General features: G+C 39.8%; 1 protein-coding gene across 4 annotated transcripts; it reads left to right on the top strand.

Moving 5' to 3' along the window:
* The first annotated feature begins 2469 nt into the window (after positions 1–2469).
* RXYLT1 (ribitol xylosyltransferase 1) lies at positions 2470–15009 on the top strand. 4 transcript variants are annotated; one of them, XM_075080929.1, is made up of 6 exons: positions 2470–2584; positions 3435–3605; positions 4592–4694; positions 10318–10632; positions 12773–12943; positions 14027–15009. In XM_075080929.1, the coding sequence occupies exons 1-6, from the start codon at positions 2572–2574 to the stop codon at positions 14442–14444; spliced, it is 1191 nt and encodes a 396-aa protein (XP_074937030.1). In that variant the 5' UTR covers positions 2470–2571; the 3' UTR covers positions 14445–15009. The 4 variants fall into 4 exon arrangements, with proteins under 4 accessions (XP_074937030.1, XP_074937031.1, XP_074937027.1 ...); XM_075080930.1 differs by having other exon boundaries at positions 2507–2637; XM_075080926.1 differs by lacking the exon at positions 2470–2584 and adding an exon at positions 2662–2923.
* The last annotated feature ends 1553 nt before the right edge of the window (positions 15010–16562 follow it).

Raw genomic sequence — 16562 nt, 5'->3', positions numbered from 1 at the left:
CTAGAAAAAGCTCCTACTCCAAGATCTTAATTCATATAGACATTCTGCTAGGTCCATCCCCTCACCCCCTGCTTAGTACATTCTTAACATTAAATATATTCTTAAGTCCCACTAGTTTCTAAGTGATTGAACTGGCTGGATATTTTGAACAGGAGTCAAAGCTTTTTTATATAAAATGAACACATTTCTTCCATTATGTGTAGCTTTTTCCATCCTGATTTGTCCATGTAATGAGCCACTGCAACTTGTAAAGTGCACAACAAATTAATATGGGTAGGAAATGTACGATTAAGATGTTATACTCAGGAAGACTATGCTCCTCCTCCTCACATGTTTTCACTTCTGCATTTGAATTTCTTTCCAAATGATCAAACATTGCCATCTACTACAGTTGGTCTAAGACTTCGATTGATATTGCCTCTTTACCTCACTTTAGTTGGTATGCCTTTCTCCTCTGCTGTAAATAAGATAACTGTATCATCACTATTGTGAAAGACCCACTGAGCAACGATCGTCACTGTTCCAAATCACATTTGCTTTCTGCATTTTTTATGGAAATGCACACATTCAAATGCAGGCTTTCAAGACCCTCTATTTATGAAATGGTCTATAATCCAAACTCTTCTTAGGTTAATCCTTCTTGACTTTTTCCTTCCAAGCCTCTTCTGCCATAAGACATTAACTGCATCTGTGTGGGGAAAAGAGAGAACTTTCTAATCATCATTCAAAGCAGTGAAGCTGTGCAGTAGGAAACCGATGTTCCCAAATGATTTAACATTTTACTTTCTTCTTTGCCCTTAATTCATTTATCTTACCCTCTTCTTTCCTTTTTGCTCTGTGTTTATCATACTTCATCATCATATCCTATTTTAAATTAAAATCTTTGTACAAAGTTTTCTATGAATTTTTGGAACTCAGCACACGGATCCACTACTGATACAGTCTAGAAAACAGATGGCAGTTAAGGCTGAAAATAGTTTAATATCCACCACTATAGACATCATGATCTGCCCAAAGTTGGTGACTGTACCACTTCACTGTGCATCCACGCAGTTGCCCTAAGCTAGAAAGGCAAGAGAGAATCTCAGTCTTCATTTTTAAAGCATTTATCTTGTGCACTTTTCCCATAAAATTATATCACTATAACCAAAGGAAGGTGGCAATGACGCCTAACAGGAATAAGTGTACAGACCTGCAATTCTGCAACAGATTCCTGCTAGTACTGACAAGAGTCATCTGCACTATATGCAGGTTTTAAATGGGTGGGATTTCAATATATAAAAGGGGTTTATAAGAAAGACAGAAAAAAGCTTTTACCAGGTCCTGTAGTGACAGGACAAGGGGCAATGGTTTTAAACTGAAACAGATTGGATGTGAAGAAGAAATCTTTTACGATGATGGTGACGAGACAGTGGACCGTGTTGCGCAGAGAAGCTGTGGATGTCCCATCCCTGGGGCAGGTTGGATGGGGTTTTCAGCAACCTGATTTAGTGAAAGATGCCCCTGCTCGTTGCATGGGGGGCTGGACTAGATGATCTTTAAAGGTCCCTTCCAACTCTTCCAATCCAAACCATTCTATAGTTCTATGGTTTTATGAAATCGGGGTTACATTCAGGATTAAGAGCTGGGCTGGAAGAAAGTGATGAGTCAGGCTAATGCAGACAATCAGAAAGGGATATCTGGATGAAGGAGTTGTTGCTGCCACTGTGGGTCATCAGGCTAGATTTCCAGTTCAGTGAGCGTGTAAGTCATTCAATTAGCTTTAGGGTTTGGCAGTGGGCTGACTGTAAGCCTATTTCAGAAGGCTTGCTAAGGCTTTTTGGTTTGGAGCAAGCAGAGGTCCGCTGAATTTTAGGTTAGGGTTAGAGCAAATCTCAGTGTTCGTTGATCAAGGAAAAAAACACTCAGATCCAGGGTAGGCTACAGTGTTGTGCCTTGTGTTATAATCGATACTGTTCTAGACTCTCTCAGCTTTGGGTAGGTAAAGGTCACTGTGCTTTGGCTACCATTAGGATCAGGGTGATTGAAAACAGGCTGGTAGAGGATTTACAGAGCTTGTAACATCTAGCCTTAAAAAGGACTCGTGGATAGCCTAAAAAGAGCTTCAACTTTGTCTTGCTATGACTCAGTTTGGTCAGTCCACAGGTTTTCTCGTTCTATAAAACTCCCGTGACTTGACAGCATGGTTCACCCACCCACCTACCACCCAGTCACACGACATGGCTGCACAGCTCCCCGCAGAAGGCCGCTGCTGGTCTGGACCACTGCTCTCACGTGCCCTGAGGCACAGAGCCCCCGGGCACCGATGATGGGAGCTTCAGCCCAAACTGGGACTGCATATATCGAATGCTAAAGGTGACATGTATTTATGAATGTTCCACTGATGGAAATTTTTTGGCTGAACCAATCTTGAGTGCGTATTGATTCTGTGTTTTCGAAAGGCTTTGGAAGCCTCGGGAGGTGGAGCAGGAGGATGAGCAGATCAAGCCGGGCGACCGTGGGAGGAGGAGGAGGCCGGGAGCGCTCAGCTCCCGCCTACAGGCGCCGAGCCGCCACCGGACCGGCGTCTTCATGCATCCACCGGGTACCTGAGGCTGTAACGGCCATGCTCGGGGCGGACTGTCGGGGCAAGACATGGTACGGGAGGCTCTGGGCCCTTTCACTGGGGGACGGAGCCCAGGGCGGCGGGCGGGGGCCCCTCCCGCCCTAGCGGGCGCGGCTCAGGGCGCCTCCGCCTCACGGCGCCCCCCGCCGGGGCCTCCGCCCGCGCCGGGCGGGATGCGGGCCGCTCGCAAGCGGCTCTGCTCCGCCTTGGTCGTCGCTTACGGCCTCTTCTCTCTCTACGCGGCCTACACCGTCTTCCTGCGGCCCCGCCGCCCGGCCGCCCCCCGCCCGCCTCACCGGGACCGCCGCCCCCTGCGAGGTGAGAGCGGCGGCGGGGCTGCAGGGCGGGCCGGCCGGCCCGGCGGCGACCGGCGGCCCAGCCCGCGGGGACGGGGCGCGGCGGGTTCGGGGCGGACCGGCGCCGTTTGTCCGCGCTTGCCTGCGCCGGAGAGGCCTCGGCGCCCCGGGCGTGGGGGAGCGGCGGCGCCTCCCCGCGTCGTTGTCCCCGGCCTGGAAGGCCCGGGCCCGGCCGCGGGCAGCGCTCCGCCTCCCAGCGCCTCTGCTCGGGAGCGCCGCCGTAGCGGGCAGGACCCGGAGGAAGCCCGTCAGGGAGCGGGGCCAGGGCCGAGGCTCCCCCCAGCCCCGCCGCCGCCGGCCATTTGCTCGGTGGGTTGTGAGGCATCGGGCGGCGGGCCGGGCGGCGGGGGAGGCGTTGTGCCCGACCCGGGGCGGTGGGTACTGCTTGGGATTTTGAATTCAGGAAAATTCCTCGGTTTTCTAAACGTATAAATCTGTTGGTTTTGTGTAAAGTATGCTTTCGTGTTTCTTAGATCGTGTCGCCTTGGGAAATGAAGAGTGGAATCCGTGGGAAGGGGACGAGAGAAATGAGCTGGTTGCTTCTCAGCAGAGATACGAAGCTAATCTTAAGGCGATAAAAAATGCAAGATCTCACCTAGAACAAACCAGTCTTAGAGTACAGATTTGGGGCAAAGCAGCAATTGGTAAGCAGATGTAATCAATATCTGTTAATCACTTAATCTTTCTGATACGGTGCTTTTCTCTGCTTTTTTTCTTTTAATGACTGAAATTTATGCGTATGTTTAAATAATACCAATATCTGTACGCGAAGAGCATTAAGGAAGTGGTAGTTGTTACTCAAAATTAAGTTAATACCAGTGTAAGAGCAGTTAGACTCCAGTTTCTTTGTATCAGTTCAAATGGCAGAGAAACACAGTTACTTTTTGAATCCAGTCTAGCTTACATTACAGCACAAGGACAGGCCTCCTACTTGGCTATAACAGAATATTTATTTTTGTCACATTTGCACTTTGTGAAATAAAGCAGCGCACAGTGAGAAATAAGGCATATTCTGTACTGCAGTACTACTGCTACTGATGAGCTTGGAAATCCTTCTGTTGTAGAAGACACCAAGTCTCTACATAAACTGGGGACCAAGGTCCTCTCAAGCCCTTTAACTACTGCTGAAGACATCACTGTTCTTTCAGCTTTTTTGCAAATGTAAGCTTTCTAGCTTCAGTTGAGGTTTCATGTAGCATTGTAGAATCCATTGGTATATTACATGGTGGTGCATTCTATCACAAAAATTTGATGTGTTTCACAAAAGCTTAAGAGAACAATGCCTGTTGTAAAAATACTGATTAATATTTGCTCATTTTTGTGGTAGGTGTACTGGAAAGAGATGCTTAACATACATAATAGTGTGGTGTATCTTCAGTTACTGATATTTTGAAGAAGAATCTTTTTAAATGCCCCAATATGTGAAAAATTCATCTTAACTAATTCCAAGTCATACGGAATTTGGGAAACAATGTCCATATGGTACAGGAATCAGTGACATTTTTTTTCCCCAGGTTGTTATGTTATGCTTTTTCATTTCCCAGAAATGCTTTTACTTCATTTGCTGGGAGTGTAGAGAGTAGGCAAGATCCATGCATTCAAATTCTCCATCATATCTTCATTTATGTAGGTCTTTACCTTTGGCAACATATTTTTGGAGCGTACCTTCAGCCAGCTGATGTGACTGCACAGTGGAGAGAAGGAAGCCAAAAAGCAGGGAAAACATATTTCAGGTAGTAGCTGCATGATGTTGACTTCAGTTGCGTTAACATTAACAAATGATGACGTGATAAGATGCACAGGTGCATTATTTTTTCAATCGAAGAGTTGCAGTTATTTTAATACCAGTTGCAAATACTATAATTTTGTTATGTTTTGATAACTTTTTTTTTGTTATGTTTTGAATATGCACACAACTTCTCATTCAAAATTATCCCAAGGAACGGTTACATTTATTCATGGAAACACATACTTGATAAAACTAGCAAATTCTAGCCCAAATGCATTGCTATTAAAAAATAGGAAACTAGGGAGCAGTTTCATCTGTTGTTTTATGAAAAAACTGTGGAAAGACTTACAAATGCTGAGAGGGAAGACAGCCAAGAGGCTTCAGGACGGGGGGAAATAGAACCCTGAGAAAAGTTTAAGAACTGGTGTTAGGGGCTGACAGTTGACTGAAAGCAGTTTGGGGTTGTGAGGCAGGAAGGTGTCCCCTGCTGTTTGGTTTCTGTTGTATTCAGGGAAAAGGGACTTCACTTGTTCATTCATAAATAGGATTCTATCAAAATCATAATTTGTTTCTATTTATGACAAAAACAATCCGTGAGACCTAGCATCTAGTTAACTACTTGATTTGCAAAGCAAAACTTTGTATGTAAATGAAGATGACACTTGAAGCATTGTTTGCTTTAAAAATGGATTTTGATTTGTGATGATGCATGTTTTAAAACTGTTGTCAAACGTTTTAGATTATTTAGCAAATGATACAGAACTTTTCTCAAAGGTCCTATTTAATACCATTTTTAAGGCTTTCTGTGAAGATACAGTGAAAGCTGAAGGATTTTTAATGTTTAGCCAGTTTGCCAGTCTGCAGTAGTAGCTCTCCTACATTGTTTAGTCACTTGCAGCAGGACCCACCTGTTAAAAAAATTTTCTTTAAAAGCATAAATGACACAAGTGAATTTAACTTCTGAAAAATCTGCTGCTTTAGAAAGGTGTTTTCTCCTGGCACAATAAGACAGGGAGTTCTAGTTGAAATTTGCAGGTAACGTTTGAAGGAAATATGTGATTGTGAATTGAAAGGGTTTTTTTAAGTGATCACAAAAGTTTTATCATTTTGAATTGTTTATCAGTATACCTGACTGTACATGGTACAGGCCATAGAATCTTTTCAGTAATGCCTACATCACATTCACAAGTGATTAAAAAATGTGTTCTGGAAAGACACGTAGGCTTGATTTAAACATAGCAATTATTAAAGAGTCTGTTTGACATCTAAGGAAATGGGCAAAATGACATGCTCTTTAAAAAAAATATAGTTGTATTCCTTGTCTGCAAACATAACTTGATCCTACAAGATAAGGGAATCAACTATGAATGAAGCTACTGCATCTTGGTAGTTTCCTTGACAGAGCAACAGAGCTTTTCCATTCATGGATTTGGAGAAAGGATACAATGCTTTCTTTGAATGTGGAGCAGTACCTGAAGTGTTACCTCAGAGGGAGGAGGCTTTTTTGTTTCTGGAATTAAAATCTCAGAAGCTATAGAAATCAATGACACTCTACCGGATAGATTGTCTTCTTGGTATGGATGTGAGGATTTTTTTTCAAGCCCTTGCTTTTCACGTTTATAGTGTGAAAATTTGCTGCACTTAATGAGCCTGTCACTTGCCTGATTATGGTTATTTTTCTCTCTGGTGTGCCTCTTTCGGATGAGCAATAACCTCACATGGTTCCTTAGGGTATGCATCTCTCAAATGCTAATATAGAAGTCTTTCTTTAAATATCTTCTTATTATGTTTAGAGGAACCAGGGATACTAGAGTCTTTATTTTAACCAACTTGGATGCTAGATTCTATAAAAATATAAAGTTTACGTTTGGTGCCAACATAATAGGTTAAAATTTGGCAGGCTAGTAGGAAATTGTGCAAAGTATAGAAAATATGGAAATATAACTGTTATTTTAATGATTAGGATTCTGAAATGAAATAGCTGAAGTTCTTTTTGGTAGTACAAATGTTATTTTGGGTTTTTTTGTGAGGAATAATTAGTCCATCATTTTGGCTGTTCACTGGTTATAAGATTTTCTAGAATTGTTGCCTTTTTTGCCTGGCTGAGGTAAATTATCTCCATTTGATTACTAGATGAGGCTAGAGGGAACTAGCTGAGGTGACATATTTGGAGAATACGTGCTGCTGTGCAGTTTTTTGTGGTAAGTCTAATGATTGTTAAAACATAGAGCTCTCATTAATGTTTTTAAAGAATATAAAATCTAAAGATACAAAAATGCCAAAATATCACTTGAACACAGTTGCACGAATAAGCCCATTTTGTATATTTATGATGGAGAATACACATATTTGATATAGGTTTTGATGGCTTCAGGTTTTTACTAAAGAAGTTGCCTAAAGAATACTGAAAGCATCAACTTCTGCATGAAATGTAGAGACATTTATTTAAAGATATGGGTGAAGAAGGAACTCCACAGCTGTGGATTTTAGTGATACGTCGGTTGCATTCACACAAGAAGCAGGAGAACAGAGACTTTCCTTGGCCTGAAGCAATTCACATCCTTCTCTCCTATCATCTAGGAGGATGTTGTAGAGCAGGGGAGTACCAAACTTCTTACCTCTCACCATTAAGTAGGAGTATTCCTAAATTTCTGTTCCACTGGAGTCTCTGTTTTAACATTCCCCCTGCCTTCCTCCAGTTCAGAAGTTCTTCAGTCCCATTCTCCCATCCTCCTTATGCAAATTGCAACCATCTTGATTCATGGCAGAATGAAAGCATATTGGTCAACAAAGTTAACAAGCAAAGATTCCTTTACCTGCCAAAGGATTCCGCCAAGGGTAGCATGTGGCAATTTATGTCTTAATAGGCCTTTGGTGAAGTGCTTTCTGAAAATCCAAACACAGTGTCTACTGGATCCCCTTTATCTGTATGCTTACTGACACACTCATAGATCTCCATCGGATTAGTGAGACAGGATTACTCATTCCCAGAAGTGTCTAGCCACATATGTAATCAGTGATCATATCTTTTGATAAGATGCAGTGCTAGTATTTATTACAGACTCTTGCAGAGAGGGAAGTCCTGCTTCTCTGCTCCAGAGTCCTCTCAAGGTGTTCTTGAGGATGGGAGTGACGCTGGCAGACCCCTTCTCATCAGGCACAGTGTCACTTCACAAATGACAGCTGCATACCTTTGCCAGCAGTTCTGCGGTTTTCATATTTGCATTCCTTGAGAACTCTCAAGTGAACGCCATCCAGGCCCAAATTCTCCATTTGATATAACACTTGTGGTGTTTTACCTTGTATTTCTTGCTGAAGAGAGAGTTAGGTGTGGGAATCTTCTTTGCTATGGCTTTGCCACCCCTTTTAAAACCCTTTTTAAACTGTTGTCATCTGTAGTCTCTCCAGTTCTGTACTTGTCTTTTTGGTATGCTTTTTATATTGGCATTATACTGGTTTTATTTTGGTTTTCATATATTTAAAGAACCTTTACCTATCAGCCAGAACATCCTTTTACAAGGTGCTTTTCAAATTACTTTTTAGCCTTAATACTCTGTTTGCATTTTGTCAGTGTGGGGGGCATGTATTGTTGTTTCCTTTTTGGATTGAGGCACACAGCATGCCTGGGCTTCTTATACAGTGTTTTTGAACAGCCTAGAAGCTGCTTGCAAGATTCTCTGAAAGGAGTAGCCCAAATAACAAGTTCTTTTCTTTATTGTCTCATTTTTAAGTAATTCCTTTATAGCATATCGAGTATCTTTATGCTGGATATATTTGGTATGTTCTCTCCTGCTGCAGTATTAAACTTAATCGTATTGCTATTACAGAGTAGTAGCTGTCTGACTAACACCTTGGAATTCGGTCTGCAAGACCCAGTCTGGAATAGCATCCTTTTGAATGGGTTCTAAGACTAATAAGGAAAAAACCAAGTCATTTCTTGAGTCCACAAATGTAATCTCCACATACCATCCTGATGAGGCATTGATCTAGCCTACATGTGAGCAGTGAAAATCTCTTAGTACTGATGTACAACCTTAACACTGTGTTTCTGTTATTCAAGTGTGGGATTTCCATTGTGTTTCTTTTTTTCCCCACTGTAATTTCATGCTGTTAAACTTCATATTTTCCTAGACACAGGTCACTGCTTTCCCACCTGTACATCCTGTTATTCCTTTATGGTTGATAACCTCAAAGCACTGTGTCCATAGAGACAACCCTTTTCCCCAGGTCTCTTTTACAAGGTGATGATTGGATCAGCTACATATCCCGTTCACTATTTTAGGCATTCTGATGCTCAAGGTGTTCTCTCTTTTGAACGGCAGTGATCTTTTCTCATTTTCTCTTAAACTTTGGATTTAAGTCTTGACCTGACTTATGTTCGATCTAATAAATGTCTTGATTCCAAGTCTCATGAATCTTGGCTCCAAAATATGCCACTCCCACTGAGCTAGCAGCATGTCAGCTTAACTCAGAACTTGCTTGCCTAAGGTCAGTCTGCTTCAGATATCTTCAGTAGTTTTTACAGCTTTTGCTGTGAATTTTCTTTTCCTTATGAGGCATGCTTGAACTGAAACTAGCTGTCAATCTCAGCACTTCATGAGTTAAAACTCATGCTCATTCTAAATGAAATTTAGCTGGTAGCTGAAAAATTGCAGTAATGCAGAAGACCTAGAAAACTAGCGTTTCACTGACTTCTGAAAAAAAGAATTGCTAGGTTTTTTGACCTCGGTGTTTTCCCAAGCTCTGTAATCACTAATCCTTTGAGTTCAGTCAATAGTCTGAACACAGTTAACACAGCAGTTAACTGAAGAGCAAGAGCTGGCAAACACTGGTTTGCTTCACTGCAGTTCATAGATGGCTGTTGTCAGATACTTGTAAATGATCAGTGATGTAATGATTTTGGTACGTGATTGAAATTCCTGTTACATAAATACATTCTGCAAGATCTAGAAATGCAATTTTCTACCTAAATCGTTTCTGCTAACCCGCTCATATCAAAGCCTCAAGTTTGACCTGGGTCACACAAGCAATTTAAGCTTACGTTTAGATATATACCTCTTGTGTTATGGATTCTACTCAGTTTCAGATGATGCAGTGTTTTTTTCATCTAACCTTAACTTTAAATTACAGAGAATAGTAGTAAGCCAGAGCAACCAATTGTCCCTTGTAATGATACCTGGTTTGGTATATACTCTTACAGATTTTTGGGAGGGCTTCTCTCTTGTTCTAATACTGTATTCATTGGTTATTACTGGAATTAATAAAAAGTTTCACCTTCAGTGAACATCAAAGCTTGTTCTTCTTTTAAAGTTGATTGATTTACCCACGTTTTGATGTTTTAATATGGTAGTAGTTCTGATTTATTGACAAAATACCTTATTTTAATTTAAGTCTAAATTGCCTTCTTTTTCCTGAATGAAGATGAAGGCAGCTTTATTCCTGTGTCACTGTAGATACTAACAACACAAATGGTTACAGTTGCATGGTTACTTTGCAGTATATTGCATTTGCTTTATTGCAGAAAAAAAATATCTCTGGAGTACAGTCTGTGTAGTAAGGATGTTTAGAAGATGAAGGTCAATAATTTGTTTTAAGGGTGTTTACTGTTTGTATTTTGGTTTTCACAGCTTCATCACTGGTCCATCTGTAGTTCCTGGCTACTTCTCAGTCGAAGCTGAAAACGTCGTGCTAGTTCTGAATGGAAGAGAAAAGGCAAAGATCACTTACGCCACTCAGTGGCTGCATTACGCACAAACGTTAGTTCAGACTCACAAAATACAGCGTGTAGCGGTTGTGCTGCTTGGAAGTGAGCAGTGCAACAACGAATGGATTCAACCATACCTGAAAAGACATGGAGGATTTGTAAATCTACTCTTTGTTACATATGACTATGCGTTGGTAAACGAAGAAGACATTTTCCAGTGGCCTTTAGGAGTCGCTACGTAAGTGCTATAGACAAAAATTACAATTGAAACTTAATTGTTACGCATGAGGTATGGATGTCTGAATGTTACTGCTGATACCCAAAACAATTAGAGTAAGTAAACTGTAGAACATGATCCTATTAATGATTTTCTAAATCAAGCATTGGAATCTTTGGAAATTGCATTTAGGAATAAAAATTAGAGGAAAAGAATGCTAGGGTTTAGGGAGCTTTACAAAAAAATAAACCTGTGTCTGGTGGGGTTTTCTGTTTGTTTATTTTTTCTTCAGTAGATTTGCTCTTGAGATTTAGCATAACTGCTCATGTACACAGTGACACAGGATTTTCAAACATTTATGTAATTAGGTTCCAACTACTGCTTGTTTAGGAAAGGAAAGGGGGATGGTACTGGTGGTACTTTTTTAACCCCTGTTGTGGTTTTCAAAAGGAAATTGTATGCTTCACATTTGGAATTAGTATACTATAGTAACACAGTAATGTAGTCTGGCTTAACTCCTTGCTCACAAAAGCATTTTTGTTGTACTTACTGCTCCAACTTTTTATGTGGGGTAGATAAAGGTTTGGTTGTTAGATGTAATTTTTGCCAGCTTACCCCTTATTAACAGAGTTAATAGTCTTTTAACTACTTATCATGGTAGTATAAAATGAAAAGAATACAGAACTATTTTCATATCTTGTGTTGAATTTGAATTCAATATCCTGTATTGAGCCAGTTGGCAAACTGTATGGAGGTTTTATCCATAGCTTGAACTTGCTCACAGTATCATTGAAATACACTACATTTGGATTCTTGATGGTGTCAGAGAATTGATGGCATTAGAACTTCCTAATCAAAAAGAAGTTGAGTTTTGAGATGCCAAGGTTAAGGTGACAGATAACAGAAAGCAACAACAGTTACAACAGTAAACCAGGGTGCAAAACTGGGTGGAAAAAGATAAGTCAGGTACCAGAGTAGTGTTTTGCAGCCCTTGCACACCAACATCTGTAAAAATTGTGGTTAAAGGTATGCAAGTGTGCCACATTTCCCCAGTGAAGAGGGAAAGTAAAGACATAGAATCCTGCAAAGATATTTGTCATGAAGAAAAAATGGTTTTCTGAAAGTAAATTAATATTAATCACGTAGAACTAGGAAAGGCCTGTTCCATCAAAATTTGGGAAGGTGAAGAAAGTGAATATGTCTTCAGAGGACCATTAGTAGCAATGAAGAAATCGTGAAATAAAGTAGAGGCTACCTTTGGAACCAGTAAAAAATTGGGTATAGTTTTTCTTACAAAAAAAAAAAGAAACAGGGAAGTAGAACAGTGATCCATCAAAAATAATAACATTAGAAGGAATATCTGTCTTAATTTGAGAATGCAAAGAAGCAGAAACTTTTTTAACATTCATCTGTTCCAGAAAAAATATTAACTTTATACAATGAGAAAAGTTAGTGCCAGCCCTTCAGCTGAAGCAGTGTTTCACTAGCTGTCATGCTGACATAAGTGATGTAAGATTTGAGGAATCAGTCAAAAAAAAAAGAAAATGCCTGATGTGGTGAAAACATGTCTAAAAGGACGGCATTCGGCTTACATTGGATCCCAGGACTTTGCATTGGTTTTGTTAAGTCCAAAAAGACAAGTTAAATAGCTTGACGACAAGCTATTTCGTAGCCAAAAGGTTAGATTAATGAAGTCCACCCAGACCAAAGTGACATTTTCCTTTGAGAGGTTACCAGTGGTATTTGCAGTTGATAAGCATGCCCAGAGTTTAGCTGAGGCTTAAACTCCGTAGTTATCATTAACGTGTCCATTTCAGTCAAAACTAGTGGTTGCGTCAAGAACAACTGCTTTTGAAAAAGCATGTTTCTCAAGGACATTTTGTAGCATGCACACATAATATCTTTGATGTCAAAAGAAAACATGAGTATTCTGGAATGTCTCTGAAGAGTGTGGTGGGGACAAAGGGAATAAAGACCAACATTTAGGACAGGACTTGCACTGGTTTGCTTGTCTGTGGTCTGTCTGTGGTTGTAGATGTGGATTGGCAACAAATAGCTGGTTTTAGTCTTAGAATCTGCTGCAGTAAAGATTAAATGGTGCAAAATGTTTTTTCTTTGACATAGAACATATTGTTATCTAATGTATATATTGTTTTTACAGCTACAGAAATTTTCCGGTTGTAGAACCCAGCTGGTCAATGCTACATGATCCAAGATCTTATCTATGTAATTTCTTAGGAACAGTTTATAAGAACTCTTCTAGGGAAACACTAATGGAGATTCTGAAGCAGGATGGGCTAGATAAACTTTGCTGGATTGCAGCCAGAGACCAGTAAGACTTTGATTTACTTTGTGAAAATGTTCAGACTTTTTTGCCTAGTTCGTTATTTCCAATCCTGTTAAAAAATAGTACAAATAAAAGTAACCAATCATCATTAAAAGAGAGGACATTGCTGAGACTCATTACATAGGTCTTCATAATGTAATGGCCTTGCTATATTTTACACAAAGTATGTTTTTAAATACATAGAAAAATCTCCTATGTATACTACATATAAAGACCATCTTTTTTTTTCTTGTATACATCTGATTATGATGGGAGAAGTGGTGTTTGTCTTGCACCTTGTATGTATTAATGTCTTACTAGGAGAAAAAGACAGCTGTATTTTGTTGTGTTCCATATAAGAGAGTGGCTTTAATCTGTATAACATGCCTCTTTTCTATTTCAAGTAGGTAGAACAGATCTTTTGACTAACGGGAATAGGATTCTGATTGTATTTCTTAACTTTGTCAAGCAACACTTGTAAAATGTTTGATAGCAGGCACAGCAGTGGTTAGGAGGACCTCAGCTACCCTGATGAAGAATCTCAGGAGGTGGATTGTATCTGAGTCATAAACTCTTATCTCACAGACATTCTGAGGCACTTCAGGCAGATGGATTCAGGTTAATGGATTGCTTTACATCCTAACTTCAGAAGAGCAAACCTCTACTGATCTAAAGTATTTGAGACCAAAAAAAAAAATCATTTAAAAGTCCACTGAGTGTCTCTGTGTATGTCTATTTCTGAACTCTGCTGTGAAGTAAATTGACATATGCGTCATACAAGTCATGCAGAAGATTTAAAATAGCGTATCAATTCGCCTCTTAGACTCCAAAGCATTAATAATTTCCTAAAAGGACCATATGTAAAAAGTGTTACAATCTATTTTTAACAGTGATATTTTCAATAAATTTTGGAAGACTCTAAGGAATAGTTAAGGCTAAAAGCAAAAGCCTATTGATTGTGTGTGTAATATAAAATTTTTACATTGATAGCATTTTCAGTTTTATAAATAATTGAAATTAAAGCATATCTATTTTTCGTTGCAGTGCCTGTGGGAAAGATGTTAATTTTCAACCCCTTTACTTTTCTAGGTGGCAGCCTCAAGAGACAAATGAAAGTTTCAAAAACTATCAAGATGCCTTGCTGCAGAGTGATTTGACATTGTGCCCAGTGGGAATAAATACAGAATGCTACAGAATTTATGAAGCTTGTTCATATGGATCTCTGCCTGTTATAGAAGATGTGATGACACCAGGTGATTGCGGAAATTCATCAATGTACCACAGTGCTCCATTACAATTATTAAAAACCATGGGGGCTCCATTTATCTTTATTAAAAACTGGAAAGAGCTTCCTGCTGTTCTAGACAAAGAAAAAAAAATGAGCTTACAAGAAAAGATTCAAAGGAGAAAAAAGCTTTTAGAATGGTATCGAAACTTCAAAGCATGGATGAGACAGAAATTCATTAATACTTTGGAACATTCGTTTTTGCCCAGTGATAAAGGATGAATTGTCCCTTTGGAAAATCTAGACTAGATTGAAAGCTTAATTTCCGTTAACCTTCCGAGGAAGCTTTTATACAAAAGAAGTCTCACAGGGCAGATGCATTCCTTTTGAAGTCAGTAGAATTGCACTAGCTTGGCCAAGAGCTACAATTTGGCCTTCCATCCTTAACAATTTTCAGAGAGGTTGTTGACTTAGCAGGACGGTAGTCTGTAAGGATGACAACAATTTTATTACTATTTTTACAATTTCCAGTTGGTGTGTGACCTGTTAAATTTTTTCTTAGGACGATATCTTTGAGCATGTGGACTTGTTAAAATCCAACATGAGTACACAGTTGTGTTTGAAGAAAAGAGAAGAATGAAAACCATATGGTACAGAGTAATTTATTATGTAGACTAAAGAAGAAAATATGATAATAGCAAAATTGCCAGGTTTAGCACAATCATTAAGATATACCCTGGTAAGTGCTTGTTTTGAAAATGTGAACTGTTTACTTGATTGACATTTCACTTCAAAGAAAGTGGCTATAAAGTACTGTGGAATAAAAATGTATTTTTCAAGGTAAAAATAGAGAACTCTTTCTTAGAAGTATTTCATAGCCATATATTTCTCCTTTAATTTCAGATATCAAAATTGCTTTCTGTCATTTCCATTTAGTGTTGGGACATATCTTTCTGAAGGTCTCCTGTGGGAGCATTCCTTACCTGCAGTTACAGCTGCACATTCTGAACACCAGGCCTTAAACATGAATTTGCTTGTAGCTTATCTGATTTTTCAAAATCTGCTGAAACTTGTCAACTCCAAAACATGGCAGAAGTATAATATTGCATGTTTATGGTACTACATGTACAACAAACAGTTTCAAGGGATTTTGTTAAACGTAGCCAAAGCAATCTGTTACCATTCTTGTACGTCAGAAGTGAGTGTGCGCTCTTATCTTCAGTGTGTTGGCTGAGCAGTGTTACTGCATGCACAACACTGGCATGCTGAAGGTGGTGTAATAGCAGCATTCTGTCTTTAAATATCAGTGTGCCATATGGGTTCACTTTCATGCAGGAATTCAAAAGCCAGTGCAACTGTACTGCTCAGTAATACTCATTTGTGTAATGATACTATTTAGTTCTGGAATATGCATCATACAAGAGCACTTCTGTGGTTTGGGGTTTTTTTTTCAGTTTTCTTGCATCCCTGCTATGTAAAAAAAACCAACAACAAAAAACAAAAAACCAAACCCCATCCAAGCATCACCCCCAAAAAACCAAACAAACCCAAAACACTGGGTTTTAGTTTGCTGATGGTAGATGATGTCCATGGTGGCTGCTCTAGATCTGGAATAAGGTGTGTTTCAAAACACCTGGATTTTTAGGAGCTTGCATTTCATATGCTTAGCAGGTGCTCTCAGAAGAGAAATAATCTAAATCCAAATCATATTAATTGTATGTCTAACATGAATTTTCTGTGACCATCCACCCATTTTATCTGAAGCATCGTGCTGTCGCAATACAATGCGAGCTACCCCATTCAGCTGAGTCTGGAGGTGCAACTATCACAATTCAGCACGGAGCTGATGAGCCCTGCTTAGAGGTAGACCTTGTTAGACCAAATTTACCATAAATTTCCATACTGAGGATCTGAGGTAGGCATCTGCCCAGTAGTACATGGAACTTAGAGGGTTAGAGGAAGCTTGAGTATCTGCAGTGGTGTAGTGGCATTGCTGTAGTTTCCATCTAGTAGAATCCTTTCTACACAAGCTACAAAACTGCGAAGCAATGGTCTAGAGCAGCATTTTTCAACTGGTAGTCAGTCACCAGATCCATCAGCACTCCTGCAGAATTTCAAGGAACTGCAAAAAACAGTTCAGAGAGAGAAGTCTTTACCAGTCAGCCTAGATTCTTATAAAAGAGACTGCAGCTCCTAAAAAATGTAATGGTGTGCAAGTTGAAGCCTGAGAAACAGTTCAGTGTGTTACTTGGTCATCAAGTAGAAGAAACGTGCTGTAAACGTGTGAGTTTCTTTCCAAACTCGTGGCATTATACCCTAAGGGAGCCCAAGGCATGCACCAAAGTTTTATCAGAATTTCATGTTGCAGCTGCTTGCCTGCTTTTGGAGTTCAAAGGGAAG

Source organism: Phalacrocorax aristotelis, chromosome 1 (assembly GCF_949628215.1).
Source record: "Phalacrocorax aristotelis chromosome 1, bGulAri2.1, whole genome shotgun sequence".
NCBI classification, from domain to species: Eukaryota; Metazoa; Chordata; class Aves; order Suliformes; family Phalacrocoracidae; genus Phalacrocorax; species Phalacrocorax aristotelis.
The sequence above is the reverse complement of the archived record's forward strand: the minus strand, read 5'-3'. Positions and strand labels throughout refer to the sequence as shown.

Coding starts and splice junctions, on each gene's coding strand:
- RXYLT1 (XM_075080926.1), top strand. CDS start 2,779: ATGCGGGCCGCTCGCAAGCGGCTCTGCTCCGCCTTGGTCGTCGCTTAC. Junction 2,924..3,434: donor GGACCGCCGCCCCCTGCGAG/GTGAGAGCGGCG, acceptor CGTGTTTCTTAG/ATCGTGTCGCCTTGGGAAAT. Junction 12,944..14,026: donor TGGATTGCAGCCAGAGACCA/GTAAGACTTTGA, acceptor TTACTTTTCTAG/GTGGCAGCCTCAAGAGACAA.